Here is a 20,941-nt window from a genome sequence, read left to right as displayed (position 1 = left end):
GCAGCATAAATAAAAGAACTTTTTAGCTGCCTTAAATCTTATCACTGGCATAAAAATAACTCCACAGAGAACTTGCTCCATATCTCAAAAAACTACTAGAATGTTTGAAGATTTAAAGAATTGACGATTTTGTGTACAACTGGGGGACTATGAACTGAGGGCCTCTTCCATCAAACTGCGCTAGCAGTTTTTAGCGCAGAGAGCTGCGCTGAATGGCCTGCACTGCTCTCAGTGCTCATAGGAACTTTATGAGCGTCGGGAGCAGCGTGGGCCATTCAGCACAGCTCACTGCGCTACAAACTGCTAGCACAGTTAGATAGAAGAGGTCCTGAGTGTTTGATTCTCCAGCTAAAAATACATGTTTTTCTAACTGTGCACAGACAGTGGGGTTTGGACCTTTTTAAGATATGCAGCAAGTTCTCTCTGTGGAGTTTTTTTTTAATGCCAGTGATAAGACTGAAGGTAGCAAGAACTTTCTGTATGTATGCTGCTACTTAACACCCCCTCCCCCTTTGATAAAGCCATGCTAGCATTTTTTTATCGCCCGTCGAGGCAGTAAAAGTTGCTCATAGGAATTCTATGAGTGTCAGAGCTTTGACCGCCACAGTCGGTGATAAAAAAAATGCTAACGCGGCTCCATAAAAGGGGAGTAAGCTTGAGGTTTTTTTTCTTCACATGTTTGTGACCTCTAGATACTATGTAGGTTTCTTCCACTGCTTGGCTTGGTAACAACTGAAATATAGCTTTGTCGTTAGTTTTTGTTACCACTTATATTAGATTTTGTATGAGCCTTTGTTTATCCCATCTCTTTCTGAATTGTCACTGATCTTGTCCCCATCATCTCCGCTGGTAAGGGATTCATGGTTGCTACCACCCTTCCTATGAAAACATTTTACCACTTGGCAGTTTCATTTAACGTTCTCTGGGTGTTATACCTTCCTTATCTTTGATAAAGGCTGGATCAATATTCAGCCTGTGGCAGTCTGCTTCTTTTTTTTACACGACAGCCACTGTGGATTGTTATACCTGGATATTCATAACCAAGCCATGCTAGCATGCCAGTGTTGAATATTGGGGTATAAAGCAGCCACTAGCACTTATTCAGGTACCAATGATATTCAGACCAATATCTGGATAATTACTCAGATCATATTGGGGCAGCCTTTTTGTTGTTCTAATTTTATCTGGCTATCGTCAATCTACTGACGGCATCCCCAGACTACAAAACATTTAGAAAGGAAATAAAGACCATACTCTTCAAGAAATCCCTGAAAAAGAAATAACACCGCAAGTTTCAAATACCACCTCTCATTAAAGCTCCCTACCCAAAACAACTAGCCATACTCATTTCTTACTCTCTTTGAAAATGACTACACTTCCCCCTCCCCATTCGCGGTTTTGGCAATCGTGATTTCACATATTCGCGATTTTTTGGGGAGGGGAAAAAAAGAAAAAAACCCCACAGTTTAGCCTTCCCCCCGGCGTCCCGGCCTTACCTGGTGGTCTAGCGAGCTTTTGGGGCAGAAACGATCTTCCTACACTCCTGCCCCGTGTAGATCGCCAATAGGAAATGGCTGTGGGGAGTTCCCGTCGTAGTCTCGAAAGACTACGGGAACTCACGGCAGCTATTTCTTATTGGCGATCTGCACGGGGCAGGAGCATAGGAAGATCGCTCCTGCCCCGCAAGCCCGCTAGACCACCAGGTTAGGCCAGGATGCCGGGGGGAACGCAGGAGGGAGGCGGGGGTGGGTCAGAGCCGGATCAGAAGATATTCGCGGTATTTCACCATTCGCGGTCCAGCTCTGCCCCTATCCCCCTCGAATCTGGAGGGAGAAGTGTAGATATCTTTTTGTAATACATCCTTGATAATTCTTTTGTAATCCACCTTGAACCACAAGGTAATGGCGGAATAGAAATCCCAAATGTAATGTAATGTAGATACCTTGTTAGCAAACTGAATTTTGCTGCAAACCGGGTAATTCCCAACTCTGTCTTAGCTCTCTCCCAAGACCACTCTAGCACTACCCAGATAGTGAGTGGTCTGACTGGCTATTCAGTGGCATTACCAGGACTTATCTAGATAGAAGACATTCCTGCAGCACTAACTTTCCTTTTTACTGGCTTAAAAAAAAATGCCTAGCATAGTCTTCAAGGGAAGATTAAACAGACGCTTTATGCAATGACTAGTCTTTAAGCCCGTTACATTAACGGGTGCTAGAATATATGTATGTCTGTCTTTCTTTCTTTCTGTCTCACTTCCTGCCCTTGTGTCTTTCTTCTTTTCTTTCTGTCTCCCTCCCTCCTATTATTTGTCTTTCTTTCTATTTGTCTCTCTTTCTGCCCCCTATGCAGCATTTATCTCCCCTTGTCTACTTTCCTGTACAGTAGCCATATCAGCATTCCTTCCTCCTCCATTTCCTTGTGCATCAGCATTTCCCCCCTCCCTACTTCCCTGTGCAGCATTTTCCTCCCTCGGGTGCTAGATATGTGTGTGTCTGTCTTTATTTCTTTCTCTCTCTGTCTCCTTAGCCACTTTTTCCTGTCCATTCTCCCTTCTTTTTACCTCCCCTGTGTCCACCACCACCCCTTCACTGCTCCCCTTATCCAGCAGCAGCCCTTCTCCCTTTGTTTTACCTCCCCCCGTCCATCAGTACCTCTTCCTGCTCCCCCTGTCCAACAATAGGCATCCCTTCCTTTTTCCCCCCCTGTCCATCATCACCTCTTCCTGCTCCCTCTGTCCAGCAGTAGGTCTCCCTTCATTTCCACCCCCCCCCCCCCGTCCATCAGCATCTCTTCCTGCTCCCCCTGTCCAGCAGTAGGCCTCCCTTCATTTTTTCCCCCTGTCCATCAGCATCTCTTCCTGCTCCCCCTGTCCAGCAGTAGGCCTCCCTTCATTTTTCCCCCTGTCCATCAGCACCTCTTCCTGCTCCCCCGTCCAGCATTAGGCCTCCCTTCATTTTTCCCCCCTGTCCAGCACCACCCATTCAAGCTCCCCTTATCCAGCAGCAGTCCTCCTCCCTTTGTTTTACCTCCCCCCTGTCCATCAGCACCTCTTCCTGCTCCCTCTGTCCAGCAGTAGGCCTCCCTTCATTTCCCCCCCGTCCATCAGCATTTCTTCCTGCTCCCCCTGTACAACAATAGGCCTCCCTTCCTTTCCCCCCCCCCTGTCCATCATCACCTCTTCCTGCTCCCATTCAAGCAGCCTGTGCAGCAGTCTTCACACGCTGCTTCGGGTTCTTCTACTGCCCTGATTTACTCTGGCACGTCCCTGATGACATCATCAGAGACGCGGCAGAGCAAATCAGGGCAGTAGAAGTGCCTGAAGCAGCGTGTGAAGACTGCTGCTTAAATCGCCGGGTAGGTAGTCGGGTCAGTGGCAAGGGAAGGGTGGTGAGCGGCAAAGGACTCCTCTGGTCTGTTGCGGAGGGCGGCTCGGCTCCATTTTTTGATTCGTTCTGGAGAGGGGGGGGCAAATGCGCTGTGTTGGGGGAAGGGTAGGCAGACGCGGGGACCGGGTTGCGCGTTTTCACAGCTTCTGTGGTGCCTGAGCTGCAGGAGAGGGAGCGGGTTGTACGTGGCGGGGGAGATCCCGACTTCCCGAGCTGCAGCTTCTTCGTCGTTGAAAGTCGCCGCCGCCGCCGCCGCAGCTCCTGTCTCGCAGCTGTGTAATTTTTTTTTTTATTTGAAAGCCGCCGCCGGGGCCGCGCATGCGCAGTCGTATTTTCGCGACAGATCAGGGAACACGTTTTTTTTAGTGCGCATGCGCGGCCTACCATTTTATTATATTAGATGTACCATCGTTGTATTACGAGTGATTATCAAGGGGAGGAATGGCAACTCAGGAGTCCACGAGGGTTCAAAGTTTTATCGTATAGTCTAAAGATGCCTATAAAAAATTTCATGAATCGCTTTAAGTGGTCAAAATATATTTAATTGAGGTCTGTTGTATCTAAACCAACCAAAAGACTCAGCCAAAGTTCCTGAAGGAAGCGAGGGTTTGTGCCTGCCATGTTTAATAAGTTTCTAGCTAAATAACCACGCCCTGAAGCAGTGATTTGCATTACGAAACATGCATGTCTTTAATACTGCAGACGGTTTTTAAAACTTTCTATCACGCCATGCTGTTCAGATAAGTGAAAAACATACAAAGATATAAGCTAAATAGATAATTAAAGCACTTTAAAATCACTTATTTAATTCAAATACGTGAGCCGATGAGGAAGCCCAGTGGCTAAGAAACTCAATAAACTGTTAATTTAGAGTGCTGCTTCTGATGGCTCTAGAAATGTGCGTTAGAATGATGGATAAGCAATTATATGAAGAAGAGAAAAGAACTGTGTTACTTCTTATATTAGCAACATGAGAATGATTGTTTGGGTCTGTAGCTTTTGATTGGTTTATAAAAAATTTCAGGCACTCACAATGACCCAACACAGCCATGTTTCAGGATAATCTGCCTGAATCATGGGGTCCACAGGCTGTGATGAGTGCTACATGTTTTAAGAAAGGTTTGGACAATTTCCTGGAGGAAAAGTCCATAGTTTGCTATTGAGACAGACATGGGGAAACCGTTGATTGCCCTGGATCAGTAGCATGGAATGTTGCTACTATTTGGGTTTTGTCCAGGTACTTGTGACCTGGATTGGTCACTGTGAGAATGGGCTACTGGGCTAGATAGACTTTTGGTCTGTGGTCTGGCCCAGTAACACTATTCTTATGTTCTTGTGATGTGAAATTTATGTGGTGACCTTTCCTCTTTCCCTTACATCCATCACTGTGTTTCAACATTAGTTAAAACTTCAACACATTTTCTGGATATCACTTCTCCAGACAGGACTATCCTCTCCATGACTTAACAGTATTGGTATTGAGAAGAGTTTTCAGAAACACAGATAATGAAGATAAATGCCAAATCAAAGAAGTTCACATTCTGGAGATGAAAACACAGCTGCGTGGTATCAAAGATTTTGGCCTCCTGAACCATGGAATACTATATCAAGGGCTGCTGAGTAGAGAATGCATTCATATATTGAAGAAAAGGTGACGTGTCTTCCAGGACAGGAGGGTTCTAGACTCTGACAAACAGGAATGAATAAACAAAATCCCCAGTTAGCTAAAATATTAAATACATACAGTGTATGCAAATACTGTAGTATCTGGAAAGCATTCAAATGACTATAGTATGAGAAATATATCTTAGATCTAAAGAAATAACGTGGAGGGGCATAATCGAAAGGGACGTCTAAGTCCGTTTACGTCCATCTCGCAAGTCATCCAAAGTTAAAAAGAGCTTAAGACACATTTTTGAAAGATACGTCCAACTTTATTTTCGTTTCGAAAATCGTCTAATTATACGTCCTGCTGCTCTAATCGTCCAAGCCACTAAATCGTCCTTCTTTATTTTCCTACTACATTTTCCTACTACATTTTCGTCCAACTTTCTGTCCAAGTCCAAAACACCTAGAACAAGTCCTGTTGGACGTGGGAGGAATCTGCAAAGTGATGGACTGCACACCTAGACATGCCACCTAAACAGTGGGGTACCTTACAGGGCACTGCTCTGAACTTCACAAAAAGGGTGACATGGCTTCTCCTCCCTACAGCTCCCTTATAGGTTACGGTGAGCCCCCCAAACCACCTCCAGAATCCCCTAGACCCACTTATCTACCATCCCAATAGCCCTTATGGCTGCAGGAACCACTTATATGCCAGTATCGTGCTATGGTGCGCCCACACCTGGAGTACTGTGTTCAGTTTTGGTCGCCGTACCTCAAGAAGGACATGGAGGTACTTGAGAGGGTCCAGAGAAGAGCAACTAAGCTAATAAAGGGCATGGAGGACCTCTCATATACTGACAGACTGAAAAAGCTAGGGCTTTTCTCCCTAGAAAAGCGGAGACTTAGAAGAGACAAGATAGAAACCTTCAAGATCATGAAGGGCATAGAAAAAATAGACAGGGACAGATTTTTCAAATTAAGGGGATCAATAAGTACAAGGGGGCACTCAGAGAAATTGAAAGGGGAGAGGTTTAGAACAAACGCCAGGAAGTTCTTTTTCACACAGAGGGTGGTGGATACATGGAACGCGCTACCAGAGGATGTGATAAACAGGAGCACGCTACAGGGGTTCAAAGAAGCTTTGGATAGGTACTTGGAAGACAAAGGGATTGAGGGGTACAGATAAGAGTAAAGGTAGATTATAGGGATGGGATTAGAGGTAAGTTACAAAATTAATCAGGGACCACTGTTCAGGCACTAGGCCTGATGGGCCGCCGCGGGAGCGGACCGCTGAGCAAGATGGACCTCTGGTCTGACTCAGCGGGGGCAACTTCTTATGTTCTTAGTACAAAAGGGTTTTGGGGGTATATAGGGGAGTGCACATGTTTCAATATCAGTGTAGTGATTATAGGGGCTTATGGGCATGGGTCCTCCTCTCCATGGGTCTCTAACCCACCTCCAAGATGGTTTAAGACGTCTCTGTGCAGCACGACTAGGCTTTCCTATGCCAGGCTGCCAGATGATGATGGTCTGGAGGCTAAATTTTAAATTTGTGGGGGGGTTGGTGATCACTGGTGTAGTGTGTGCGGGTCTGTTTTATGTGTTTGCAGTGCTTATCTTGTGACTTTAGGTGGGGTTTTGTGGGTTCTGTCGATCGTGGGCTGTATAACTTTCGGTTATACATGCTGTACGACTAAGTCTAAGCCGACCCACGTACCGCCCAACTCGCGCCCTCAATACACCTCCCAAAACGCCCCATTTAGCTTTGGTCGTTCAGCGGCACTATGAAGGCCTAGGTCGTTTAGAAATACGTCCAAAACCCATTTTTATTATCGGCACTTGGACGTTTTTGAGAAATGTTTGTCCAAGTGCCGACTTAGGCTGGTTTTTGGACGTTTTTCTTTTTCGATTATGAGCCCCTTACTGTATAAATTCAAATATAAATCATCCCAGATATAAACAGAGGTAACCTTTTCCCCCCAAAAAAAGGAGGAAAAAAGGTTGACTCGAATATAAACTGGGGGGGGGTGTTAATATTCAAGTGCAGTGCTTGCCTTGCCATGCACTATCAGGCTCTACACCCTGTTTCCCCTCCCTCACTGCTCTGCATCCAGCTCCCTCACTCACTCCCTTCCCTACCCTGCCAGTCTCTGCACCCAGCCCCCCTCCCTCTGCACCCTGTCTCCCCTCCCTCCCAATGCCTTGCAGTCCTCCACCGGGGCTGCCGTGAGATCTGGTGGTCCAGCAGTGGTTTGGACAGGATGCATCCCTCCCGCCTCCTGTTACAGTCGATTCTAAGAATCTGTACCTCCCTCCCGGGACCGTGAGAATTTGCAGCACCCAATCAGCTAGCGGCTCTGCATGGGCAGGAGCAAAGGAAGTTCGCTCCTGCCCTGCAGAGCCTCTAGCTGATTGGCTGCCACAAGTTCACAGCAGCCAATCAGCTAGCGGCTCTGCATGGGCAAGAGTGAAGGAAGGTCACTCCTATCATTTATAGTCGCTAGGTGATTGGCAGCGAGTTCTCATGGTCCTGCAAGAACTCACAGCAGTTAATCAGCTAGTGGCTCTGCGTGGGCAGGAGCAAAGGAAGGTTGATCCTGCCATGGTTCACCGCTGGACCACAAGAGATACTAAAGGTACACAAAGGAAGTGAGAGGAAAGTACAAATTCTTAGGATCAGCTGGAACAGGAGGCGGGATGGATCCCTCCTGTTCCGGCCACCACTGTACAATCAGGTCTCACAGCAGCCCGGCAAAGGCCTACAATAGGTTTGGTAGGGTGGCATGGAACAGTCTCCCAGAAGAGGTGGTGGAGACAGAGACTGTGTCTGAATTCGGTTACTGTGGATGGGCAGATTAGATGGGTCATTTGGCCTTTATCTGCCATCATGTTTTTATGTTTCTTACCTGAATATAAACCAAGACCTCCATTTTTGGACCATTTTTTTGGCCCAAAATGCTCGGTTTATATTTGAGTATATACAGTATTTGGATTTAATGGGAGTCATGGAGGCATAATTCACAGAGAACCATGACTGGCAAACATATGGCTCAAATCCAAGCTAAAAGCCCACTTTTTTGAAGCTGCTTTCAACTCTTAACTCCCATTCATCTTCAGATACCCATCATATCATTCCTTCTGCTAGAAACTCCCCAACCCTGAGATGTCCTGTCTGTCTGTCCAAATTAAATTCTAAGCTCTTCTGAGCAGGGACCCTCTATTGAATGTTAAATGTATAGGACTGCATACGCCATTCAGTGCGATTGAAATGATAAATAGTAGTATAATAGTACAGGATAGGAAGAAATAGAAAAAAAATGATACTAAAAAAATAATTTTAAAGCAACAGACCTGCAAGGCTTGTAAGATAAGGAGGTGGCATTGTGGATTAATCTAGAAAGTGAGAAAGGAAAACTATTTACATTGGTATGATATATAGACCCTTTCACAGAGAGAAGGAAGAGATTTAATTGAAAAGGTTCACAAAATGGCTATGAAAGAGGATGTGCTGTTGCCAGTGATCCTGATCTTCTGAATGCCTATTGAAATATTCTGGCTGCACTGTTTCCTCTAAGCTGAGCAGAGTCTGCCACCAACAGTCCTGCCAGTGGGTGGTGCTTTTTCACTATCACATTTTCAATAGTGATGGGCAGGCAAGCTTTGCGGGACTTCAGGAAACCTGTCTGCCTCTAGCAATGGGAAATACAATATTGAAGCACCACTTCCCGCTGACAGCAATGCAGTTGGACGACTCCTGCTCAGCTTAGAGAGAACAGTGTCTGTCCAGGCAAGAGATTTTGGAATCGCTGCAGGGAGAAACTGGTAAGAATCTACAAGGAAGGAATAAAACTAGACCTAGTGCTTCCAGATGGGGAGAGTGTTTTTGATTTTATGATGGGTGATAGGAATGTACATTCATGAACACGGATTCAGTCCATATGGCATTTGGCACCTAAATATTAAAAGTGAAATCAAATTGCTTGTGTATACATATACTTGAGAATCAATACACATTATGCAAAAAGATATTGCACACATATAATAAGGCATATTTTAGATATTTTTTTAATGTGAGGAAATCCATGTGGAAGTATCCATGTGGACAGTGGCACAAGGGCGCATCTTCCACCCCAGTAAGCAGTGCCCAGAACATGCTGCAGCACAAAAGATAAGGGAGCACATCCAGATGGACCTGGCAGGCTAAGCAGAACATAAGAATAGCTTTATTGGGTCAGACCAATGGTCCATCAAGTCCAGTAGCCCATTATCACGGTGGCCAATCCAGGTCACTAGTACCTGGCCAAAACCCAAAAAGTAGCATCATTCCATGTTACTAATCAAGGGTAAGCAGTGGCTGCCCCTTTGTCTTTCTCAATAACAGACTATGCACTTTCCTCTAGGAAATTGTCCAAACCCTTCTTAAAACCAGCTACGCTATCCACTCTTACCACAACCTCTGGCAATACATTCCAGAGCTTAACTATTCTCTGAGTGAAAAAAATATTTTCTCCTATTGGTTTTAAAAAGTATTTCCCTGTAACTTCATAGACTATCCTCTAGTCTTTGTAATTTTTGACAGAGAGAAAAATTTATCCACTTGTACCCGTTCTACTCCACTCAGGATTTTGTAGATTTCAATCATATCTCCCTCAACCATTTATTTTCCAAGCTGAAGTGCCCTAACCTTTTTAGTCTTTCCTCATATGAGAGGCGTTCCATCCCCTTTATCATCTTGGTCACTCTTCTTTGAACCTTTTCTAGTGTCGTTATATCTTTCTTTAAATAAAGAGACCAGAATTAAACAGTACTCTAGGTGAGGTCACACCATGGAGTGATACAGAGGCATTATAGCATTCTTAGTCTTGTTAACCATTCTTTTTTAATAATTCCTAGAATCTTGTTTGCTTTTTTGGCTGCCACCGCACATTGGGCGGAAGGTTTCATCGTATTGTTTATGATGACATCCAGATCCTTTTCTTGGCCGCTAACCCCCACGGTGGACCCTAGCATCCTGTAACTTTAATTTGGATTATTCTTCACAATGTGCATCACTTTGCATTTGTCCACATTAAATTTCATCTGCCACTTGGACGCCCAGTCTTCCATTTTCCTAAGGTCTACAAGCAATTTTTCACAATCTGCATGTGTTTTATCAACTTTGAACCGTTTAGTGTCATTTGCAAATTTAATCACCTCGCTCGTAGTTCCAATTTCCAGATCATTTATAAATAAGTTAAATAGCACTGGTCCCAGTATGGATCCCTGCGGCACTCCACTGTTTACTCTCCTCTACTGAGAAAAATGACCATTTAACCCTACCCTCTGTTTTCTATCTGAAAACCAATTCCTAATCCACAATGGAACATTGCCTCCTATCCCATGACTCTTTAATTTTCTCAGGAGCCCCTCATGAGGAACTTTGTCAAAAGCTTTCTGAAAATCTAGGCACACTACATCAACCGACTCAACTTTATCTCATGTTTATTCACACCTTCAAAGAAATTAAGCAAATTGGTGATGCAAGATCTCTCTTGGCTGAACCCATACTGACTCTGTCTCATTAAATCATGTTTGTATACGTGTTCCACAAAATTTTATTTTATATAATTATTTCCAGAAATCATTTACCCAATAAACACCCAACTCCAATAATTGCCTACCCCACACTTAAGAATCTTTTCCCCCCAAAAAACACTGGGAAATTTGGTCTTCAGACTAAATCAGGATTCTCCTAAGAATCAACCCCCCCCCTGCAGCATAGCTCCCCTCCACCTTCCACCTCCTCCCCGCAACAACCAGATTTCTCTTCTTACCTCATCTCAAGGTTAAGGTGCTAGGTTGGTGTAGGGCCTTGAGCTTCAGCATATGCTCAAGACCTTAAGCATGCACAGATGCTTAAGACAGTGGCTCAGCACCATAACATCAAGATGAAGTAATAAGAGAGATTTGGTTGTTGGGGGGAGGGGGAGGCAGAGCAAGGTGAAGAAAGAAATGGAGGTTATCACAGGGACAAGGGCTGGAGAGAAATGGTGCCTCCTCCATTAATAGCTCATTCTAGACTTCAGGAAGCCTAGTATATCTAATCATAGTCTGGACAACTATTAGAAAAAATGTGGTAACTATGAATCTACTCCAACACCTGCTATATAACCAGAGTTCCTTCCCTTCCCCCTCACACAAAAATTAGTGGCATGCTATCTGTCCAAGATGGCCATCAGTGTTATATGTAAGGTTGGTTGCTCCGTTTTGACCCTGCAAGAAGATCTTTTCTATTGCTTTTTTATAATTCCCAAAAGAAGAGGAAAACTAAAAGGTTGCCTTACCGAGTATCCCTACAGCTGGGTAGACTTCATTACTGAGATATGGAATGACTTTGCAGGGAACTTCTGGACATTTTCTTGCTGTCATGCAAGTGTTGGTTGAATTGGCATAAAACAAAGATCTTCCCACCCCTAGCTCTGAAGAGGAAAAATAGGGGCAACAGACTGAAGAAAAAATAATAACAAATATTAAATCACCTTGCTCCTAACAAGAACTGCCGGGAGTGCTTTTGGACTTTAAATTTTTGTTGTTGCTGTGTTACGTTCCTGAAGAAGGGGGTTATTGCCTTTGAAGGACTGCTTCATTTATTACACGCAGCTTCATGGAATTTCAGCCTGGTTCTTTGTGTCCAGCGTTTTTTCTTCCACTGCACTTCAGCACTGTGTTTTTTGCCTTTTTGGTTCAGGCATTTCACTTGAACTTTGGTTTGCTGTATTCCCTGCTCTGTTGAGGAGTGGGGAAACAGACTGTTGTGATTATAACATGCAGCATGTTTTGTTGTGCACAATTATTTAATACTGTCACTCAGGGCAAGTTCCAGGGATGTTGCACAGTTGATACCCTTTCGGGTTCTTATTGTGGCAGCTTGCCTAGGGGCTAGTGTCACCCAGGCTGCTGTGTCGATTAAGGACCTGCCCTTCACATTAAATAATTAAATATTTAATATTTGGTATTATTTTTTCTTCAGTCTCTTGCCCCTATTTTTCCTCTTCAGAGCTAGGAGTGGGAATTTGTTTTGTATCATCGTATTATCGTGCCCTTGTTTGGGTTTTCCTAAGAGGTTGCATTGGTATGACTTGAGGAGAGTGTATTGCTCAGCTTGCCTGCACAAATGTCTCCAGAGGTGCTAGCGGTTAGCTCACCAGTTCCAACAGAAGCAGTCAATTTGTTGGCAGCTTCTGCTAATTCAAACACGGTAGCACAGCCTGCAGTGCCTGAAAACTTGATGTCATCTGGAACTTGCAGCATTTCCTGGACTGGTTCTGGGGTGAATAATGTGATCATTCAACTGGTGTTGTAAGGCAGTGTTTCCCAAATTAGTTTTTTTTAGCATATCCACAATGCATATGCTTGAAAGAGATTTAGGCAGTGCATAATAAAGGCAGTGCATGCAAATCAAGTTCATGCATATTCATTGTGGATATCATGAAAAACCTTACTGGCAAGGGTGTACACCTGGACCAAATTTGTAAATATTGTTGTTAGGGACAAACCTGCAGTAATAGTGGAGGTGTGTATCCCCCTTAAAATATGTCTTAAAAGCTAGTCTCCATGTTGGAAGTAATCACTAAACTGGGTATAACAGTAAGTAGTAGAATTGATTGAGCTGAGCAGACTGTTGGAGAATTAGTCACCTGAGTATCTAATGTAGGAACAAGAGTACAAAATAATATAGGGGAAAAAAATTCAAGCTATGGAAGAAAAAGCAATCTTAGAGTTCTAAGACTAACTTTTTGTCAGATAGAGAACTACTTAAGAAATATATGTTGGTAGTTTTGAAACTTTCAGAAGAAGCTACTCCTCCTATTAATAAAATCTATTATTTACCTGACAAGATGAGACAGAATATGGACACTGAGGGCCAGTACAAAGTGAGGGCTTGGAACAATTCTTATCAGATAGTTTAAATGTGTCTGATATTCTAGACTCATCTTTAGCATTGGTGGACACTAGGACAACTCTGCTTGTGTCTTTTGTGTCTACATCAGTTAAAAATTCAATTTTGAGACTGTTTTTCTAAAATTTTGATAGAAAGTTGAAAGGTCAAATCATTTTGTAGGTAAACCCAGGAAAGGGGAAAGCTTTTCCTGGCTCTCTACCCATGTGCTAATCAAGTTAATAGTAAATTTTTATTATGTTTTTCTGCTAAATGTTTGATTAAACTATAGAATGTATGTTATGTTTTCTGTGACCCTGTGACATTATTTCTTGATAATAGATTTTCTGTCCATTTAGAATAAAATCCTATAGAGTCTTTATTCTCAGCTATGGTAAGCTAAGTCGGATGGCGCTCCTTAGTAAAATGACCCCTAAATAAACATGAAGAATAGTCAATTAAAAACATACCAAAAGAGAACAACCACTTTAGTATCAATGTCATAGACAACATGGAGCTAATAAGTATCATAGTGAAAAGGTATCTACCATGTAAAATTTGTATAAAGCAGAACTATTTGACATGTGAAATATGAATAAAGCCATGAGAAAATTAGTATGTAGCTTTTCATACAAAAATTTGGAAATGAAACAATTTTACTGCTGCAGTAAAAATAGCCTTAGCACACAGGAAAGTCCTGCGTACAGGCCTGCTAAGGCCACATTTTACCTCAGTTTGGTAAAAGGGCCCCTATATGCGGGAACTAGGTATGTGACTACAATTGGGCTGTAAAAGCGTGACTTGGCAGCATGAAACCCTCAGAAAACACACCAGAGGCAGGTACTTTTGGGCTGTGCAATAATTTGGGTATGTTTAAAAAAATGTTTTAAGAACTCATTTGTGTAAGCTACTTTTTTTTATGAATGATATTTGTGGTAGTTGGCAGCAAAATTAATGATTGTGTTTTGATGTACTTGATTTTAATAGCAACAGAGAAAAATGAAGGCAGATAAAGACTATATGGCCTATCTAGTCTGCCTAACTATGTCATCTACTACCCTTCCTCTCCCTTAAAGATCCAACATATTTATTCCAAGCTTTTTGAATTTAGATACACTTTTTGTTTCCACTACTACCACTGGGAGGCTATTCCAAGCATCCCTACCCTTTCTGTAGAAAATTATGTTTATCCTATGTCTAGAGAGAGTAGAGAGTGACAGATTCTTCAAACTTTCAAATAATAAAAGAACAAGAGGGCACTCGGATAAGTTGATAGGAGACAGATTCAAAACGAATACTAGGAAGTTCTTTTTTACCCAACGTGTGGTTGACACCTGGAATGCGCTTCCAGAGGACGTAATAGGGCAGAGTACGGTACTGGGGTTCAAGAAAGGATTGGACAAATTCCTACTGGATAAGGGGATAGAGGGATATAGATAGAAGATTACTGCACAGGTCCTGGACCTGTTGGGCCACCGCGTGAGCGGATTGCTGGGCACGATGGACCTCGGGTCTGACCCAGCAGAGGCATTTCTTATGTTCTTATGTTGATAATGTAATCTGCTTAAGATTTTAGGCGGAATAGAAGCTTGGTTTTTTTGTTGTTGTTGTTTTTTTAATAAACTGAAAAGGAAGCCTGTATTACTATGTACAAAGGAAATAAACAAGTCTGTTTCTTCATATGTTCAATACTCTTCATGGAAATTTCTTAAACACAATCACATTGTCATTAGGCTGCCTCTGGCATGGCTACTCTCTTCTATATACAGTGGCTCCATTACTCACAACAGTAGTTCAGCAACCAAGAGATTCTGAGCCTACGTTAGCAGTCTTACAAGCATTCAACCCTGGAATTCCTTCAAGCACAAGCTTCATACTTTTTCTCATTCAACATCCAAGCAAGGGCCACCCTTCTTTCCTGGAAGTCTGCCAGGTACTATAGCCTAAGCCAATTCTCCTTGTGAAGATCCTTGCCCTCAGGACCTCTGCAAGAGACCTCAATCTTCAGAAACTCTCTCCCTCTACATCCAGTCGAGTTTTCAGGATTTCCCCAATGAATATGCACGAGATCTGTTAGCATACAATGAAAGCAGTGCGTGCAAATAGATCTCATTGGGAAAATCCTGAAAACCCGACTGGATTGCGGCCCTCAAGGAGGGACTTTGACACCCCTGCTCTACACTAACTCAGAGCATTTAACTCCATCCTGGCCTGAACCCCACCCCTCTGACTCATCAGCCTCTAAGATGGCTATTTAGTGCTAGCTGCTATAAGGAGGCTTAATTATATTACCAGTGAGGGAGTGGTCTTGACCACTCACTTCTTCACAAGGGCATTCAATAGGTAGCGCTGAGATCTTATCTCTGATCTTATTTTCTATATATAATCTCTCTTTAATGTTCTGTTACAACTGCTGGTAATTTCAAAAAAAGGAAAGAGCTGGGCTTGGGGCCAAGGAAAGGCAGGAATTTCAAAGACAGACCAACCTAAGAAGTAAGATTCAAAACAGTGATATTGAAGGACATAAAAAGGGAAAGGGAATAGACCTTTTTGTTGCTTTGGCATTTCAAAGCTGACATTCAAAGTGGTGGGCACTGGAGGATTAAGTGACTTCCCAAGGTCACAAGGAGCAGCACTGAGATTTTATCTCACACTACTAAGGTTGTGTGCACTCCTTGTGAATTTGGGATTGTATCTATGAGAACTGTGCTTTATAACACATTTTTGCAATTGGTTCTGAGACTGCAGCAGAGTATTTTATGTAAAGTGTTGTTTTTGTTTTCTTTTACTGATGACTGTAATAGTATTCTCATGAAGTTGAGACTGATGGAGCAATGCATCTGAGGTCTTTTTCTCCACTATTTGAAATTAGTGCTGTCTCTGGGTATTTATAATTGCTAGTGTGCTTAGCCTGTTCTCTTATTATGTACTATATATTTAATTCTTTTTGAGTTTAACATTAGCATTAATGGAAAAAAAAAAGTAAATTGGCCCATTTGCTGGATACAACTACCACTAAGATCTTGTGGCCACTATCTCAGAAAACTTTTAAAAGCATTTGTATTCTAAGACAGGGAGCCAACCCTGAAGAAACTAAAATGGCAATTGTGAAAGCACATTTCTAGACTGTCTAATGCAACTCCTGGGACATAACGATAAACCAATAAAGACCTACTTCAATTTGTAACTATGACCTAACTGTATTTGTAACTGTACTGATCTACTTTACTGAATGTCCCTGTCAAACTGTCCATTGTAACTTCCTGGGTAACTGACCCAACCTCTTGTCATGTAGTCCATGTAATCCAACCTTCAACTGAATAGGTAAAGGCAAAATAGAAAACCTGATTAACATAACATAATACGAGCTGGCTATGGTATAAATGGCTTTAGTGCAAAGGAAAACCCCATATAATGGTGTGTTTAGAGCACTTTTTACTGCAGCATAGTAAAGGACCTTTATATTTATTAATGTTCAACATATGTTCCCTTCTCCTCCTTCCATCCAGCAGCTACTCCAGGATTCTCTTCCATGAAGACGGAACAAAAGTATTTGTTAAGCATATTCATCAATCTCCACATAGCGGATCAAAGCATCTTAGAACATAAGAATTGCCATATTGGGACAGATCGAAGGTCCATCAATTCCATTATCCTGTTTCTAACAGTGGCCAAACGAGGACCCAAGAACCTAGCTAGATCCCCAGTAGTAAAACAGATTTTATGCTGCTTATCGTACAAGTTCTATGATTTGTCAATAGTCACTCCAAGAATCTTAAAGTTGTGACACAATAGTATAACAGCATCTTCAACAGACAGAAAGTCTAAATACACTTTTGTATGAGGAATTTTAATAAAGGATATACTGAAAACCTCATCCATTTGTGGCCTTCAAGGAGTGTCACTGTACACTGCATACCATGAGTGTGCAGTGTTAAATCAGAATTATACAATAGTGAATTGATGATAGCTGTATAAGAGTAATAGATATAGGTAAAACAATATTGTTGTAATATAAAAATTTTATTGTGTTAACAAAGTACATAATTGATCCTTTAAAAAGATTTGGGGACATAGAGCTAGATTCACTAACCTGCCCGATCATGACCAATCCGTGTTCGATCAGGGAAGGTCCGATGGATTCAGAAACTAGCAATATTCTAATGGGGGCGATTGGAGGAACGCCCCCATCTGCTGACATAGATCACAAGTGTGCGATCCTGATGCATGCACAGACCATCTGCTTTCCTTGTAGATGGTCTGCGCACATGTTTGTGTTTGTTTCTACTCTGGTTTTGGTTTTTTTTTTAGGTGGCCCCGACTCTCCTGCTATCAAAAGTTGTCTTGAAGGGTGATCCCCGGCGGCAGCAGCCTCTTAAACTCACTGGTCCTGACTTTAAACACGTGGGCTCGCACTGTGGGGAAGGAGGCAGAGAGCAGGAGAGTCAGGGCAGCAGAGATCAGGCTGGGTGGCAGACACAGGGGGAGTTTGGATTCGGGGCAGAGAGCAGGGCAGCGAGTCGGGGCAGAAAGCAGGGCGGCAAGAGGAGAGTAGGGGCGGCGAGGCGTGGCTGAAAGGCAAGAGAAGGGCAGAGAGCAGGGTGACTTCTGCAGAGTAAAGGCAGCAAGATCGGGGCAGCAGAGAGCAGGGCAGCAATGGAGCTGGAGAGTCAGAAAGGACGTTTGCAACTGGTCCCCAGCAGTCGCTTTTTGAGTTGATCGGCCAGCCTAGTCGGTTCGCTAAATTTGTTTTGTGAATCGCGTCCCTGCCTACTTTGCATGCCGTTCCCCTCATTTGCATGCGCAGATTAGAATTGGATCGGCAGAGAGGTAAGTGAATCGGGCCGAAGTAAAATCAGTTCGCAAACCGATCGGTTTGCTTTGTGAATCTAGCCCATAGTCATTATATAGTCTAAAAGTACCCTGAGGGAGGCTAGAAAATTAGTAGAGTCCTGGCAAAAGAATTACAGAGGCTTCTAGGAGTTCACAGTTTAATGGCAGGAGGCTCTAGATGAGAGGCCTTCTATGATGTGAAATCTAAAGCGCACTGCTGGAAAGATACACAGTATAGAAGCTGGCCAGTGAGTTGGGTCAAAACTAGCCTGTTGAAAGTATAAATAGTACAATTTGTTCAAGTGTAGATGCAATTAAATGTTTAGAGACACAAAACAATCAAAAGATTTACCTGTTTGTTAGAGAAAGAATCTGTGTGAACACCATATTAAATTGATGCAGAGTCATTATTGAAAGAAAGACTCAACATTCTTGGAAGACAAGGGAGAAGATTTCCCATCCATCAAACTCTTACTTCAAGTGAAGGTATCCAACATCAAATTGAAAGGGGCAGGAAATCCGGCCTGTAAATGAGCCAAACCTGGTACTGAAGCAGGAGATTAATACTACCTACCCTCAAAGGAATATTAATCAAGAATCAATACTGGGCATGAAAGAAATGATAAGTAATCACCTTCTCTTGATACTGCCGCCGTGATGAATCCAAGGATTGAATTAAGGCTGTTGCATGGCCAACAAACATGGCGTAACAGGTGGCTCCCACAATCATGCTCAACATGGTTATCCAGAGGTCAGTCATGCTGACAGGGGCACGAGCTCCATAGCCAATGCACAGCATATGGCTCATGGCTTTAAAAAGTGCATAAGAGTATTGCTTTCCCCAGGAAACATTCTGTGAAAAAAAAAAAAGTGAGAAATTATTAAGCCAGCAAAAAATCAAAGGCAAAGTAATTTTGACCTTTTTAACAGAAACATTGCAGATCACTGATTTTAAGAGAATAACCTAGCAAAATATATCTTTCATGCATCCTTTGTTATATAATGCCTCAGAGAGCCTGTCAAATTCTGCTTAGTACAGTAAAATGAAATAAACTGGTTGTTTTGTTAACCTTTCAGATACATTTTATTCTTCTGTTACAGAAATTTGTCTTAAGGGAAACTTCCAGTTGTCAGCTTCATACCTCATGGCTGAACTTACCTGTTTGCCTTTAATGGTTCTGAAAAAACCTGAACACGACAAGCTGAATATCTCCATCTACCAAGTATTTCAGTGGATTTCAATTCAGGGTCAGAGAAGACAAATACATGTGCAGCCCCACTGTAGACAGTTTGTAGAAGTAGGAGTCGAGGCATGCAGGTCAGTGTGTCTCAAATTTCACAAGTATTTTAGAACAGAATTGGCCAACAGTGGCCAACCCAGATCACAAGTACCTGGCAAGATCCTAAGGAGTAAAACAGATTTTATGCTGCTTATCCTAAGATAAAAAATGGGATTCCCCAAGCGGTGTCAATAATGGCCTTTGGACTTTGTTTTAGGAAATTATCTAAATCTTTTTTTAAACCCTGCTAATCTAATTGATTTCATCACGTTCTCCAGCAAAGAATTCCAGAGTTTAATTATACATTGAACCAGGGGGCATGTGATGAAGCTACTAAGTAGTAGATTTAAAACAAACCAGAGAAAATATTTCTTCACACAACGTGTAATTAAACTGGAATTTGTTGCCAGAGAATGTGATGAAATCGGTTAGCTTGGCGGGGTTTAAAAAAGGTTTGGATAATTTTCTAAATGAGAAATCCATAGGCCATTATTGAGATGACTTGGGGAAATCCACTGCCTATTCCTTGGATAAGCAGCACAAAATCTGTTTTACTACTTGGGATCTAGCTATATGCTTGGGCCCTGAGTTTGACAATGGTTGGAAACAGTATACTGTACTAAGTTTTATGGACCTTCAGTCTGTCCCAGTATGGCAATTCTTATGTTCTTATCCATTTTAGAAAAATAAACATACAAAAAAGTCAATGGGTTGTGTTGTGGAATGGCAACATAACTGGTTATCTTTGCGACTTTGGAAGCATAAATGATTACCTCCTGATGCTGTTCAATGGCAAGTTTATTCTGTCAGTCTGGTATCTGAAGCAGCAAAAACCACTGGGGAATTAAGGACCCCTCCCCACCCCAATCCCTCCAGTGGACTGCTGCTTAATAGCAGATGTTTTCCAAAATCTAAATATACTTTGCAGTAGGGGTAAACCCGATGTTGATTATTTAGAATGTAAACATTTATCCCCAAATTCTATAAGAACATAAGAGTTGCCATATTGGGACAAACTGAAGGTCCAGCAAGCCCAGTATCTTGTTTCTAACAGTGGCCAACCCAGGTCAGAAGTATCTGGTAAAATGCCAAGGATTTAAATAGATTTTATGGTGCTTCTCCTAGGAATAAGCAGTGGATTTCCCTAGGTCACCTGGCTTATGGACTTTTGTTATAGGAAATTATCCAAACCTTTTTTTTTAACCCTGCTCAACTAACTGTTTCACCAAAATTTCTGGCAAAGAATTCCAGAGTTTAATTACATGGAGGCGCGTGTGAAGTTTAAGTTCAGTTGTTTTTGCGTTAAGGCACTATTCAGTCTAGCCCCTAAATATAGAACTGACCTTTTCTATTTCGCAGCCAACAGACATAAGAGAAGCTCACACTTGAACTTTGTTTCCCCTCCAGTTAGAGGTTGTAAACTTAAAAGACATCATCAACACCTTTTCTCACATCAGGCAGATGGGGTACAGATCTAGATCAATTGCTTACGCCTACTACGTATTCTTACTCCAAAATAACTGTTAATCACTAGCTCTTAACTCTGTTTATTCCACTCAAGTTGTACCATCTTTTAATCATTGTAAACCGCATATAACTTCACGGTATATAAACTGTTATTATTATTACATGCTGAGTAACTTCATCGAATGCCCTCTAGTCCTAGTATTTTTGGAAAGAGTAAACAATGATTTACATCTATTCTTTCAACATCCTCTGGGAACGCATTCCAGAGCTTAAACTATTCTCTGCGTGGAAAAAAATTTTCTCCTATTGGTTTTAAAAGTATTTCCCTGTAACTTCATCGAGTGTCCCCCTAGTCTTTGTAATTTTTGACAGAGTGAAAAATCGATCCACTTTTACCCGCTCTATTCCACTCAGGATTTTGTAGACTTCAATCATATCTCTCCTCA

General features: G+C 42.4%; 1 protein-coding gene across 2 annotated transcripts in view; it reads right to left on the bottom strand.

Moving 5' to 3' along the window:
• The window catches only part of HCN1 (hyperpolarization activated cyclic nucleotide gated potassium channel 1), a 619,095-nt gene that overhangs the window by 179,506 nt on the left and 418,648 nt on the right, over positions 1–20,941 (bottom strand). Inside the window, exon 4 of one of the 2 annotated variants that reach the window (XM_033931607.1) lies at positions 18,383–18,601. The exons of the other annotated variant lie outside the window; for it this stretch is intronic. Within the exon in view, the coding sequence (XP_033787498.1) occupies positions 18,383–18,601 (219 nt within the window). The remainder of the gene's footprint in view (positions 1–18,382; positions 18,602–20,941) is intronic. 2 annotated transcript variants of the gene reach the window in all.

The sequence above is a fragment of the Geotrypetes seraphini genome, chromosome 1 (genome assembly GCF_902459505.1).
Source record: "Geotrypetes seraphini chromosome 1, aGeoSer1.1, whole genome shotgun sequence".
NCBI lineage: Eukaryota > Metazoa > Chordata > Amphibia > Gymnophiona > Dermophiidae > Geotrypetes > Geotrypetes seraphini.
This window is presented reverse-complemented; position numbering and strand designations above follow the sequence as displayed.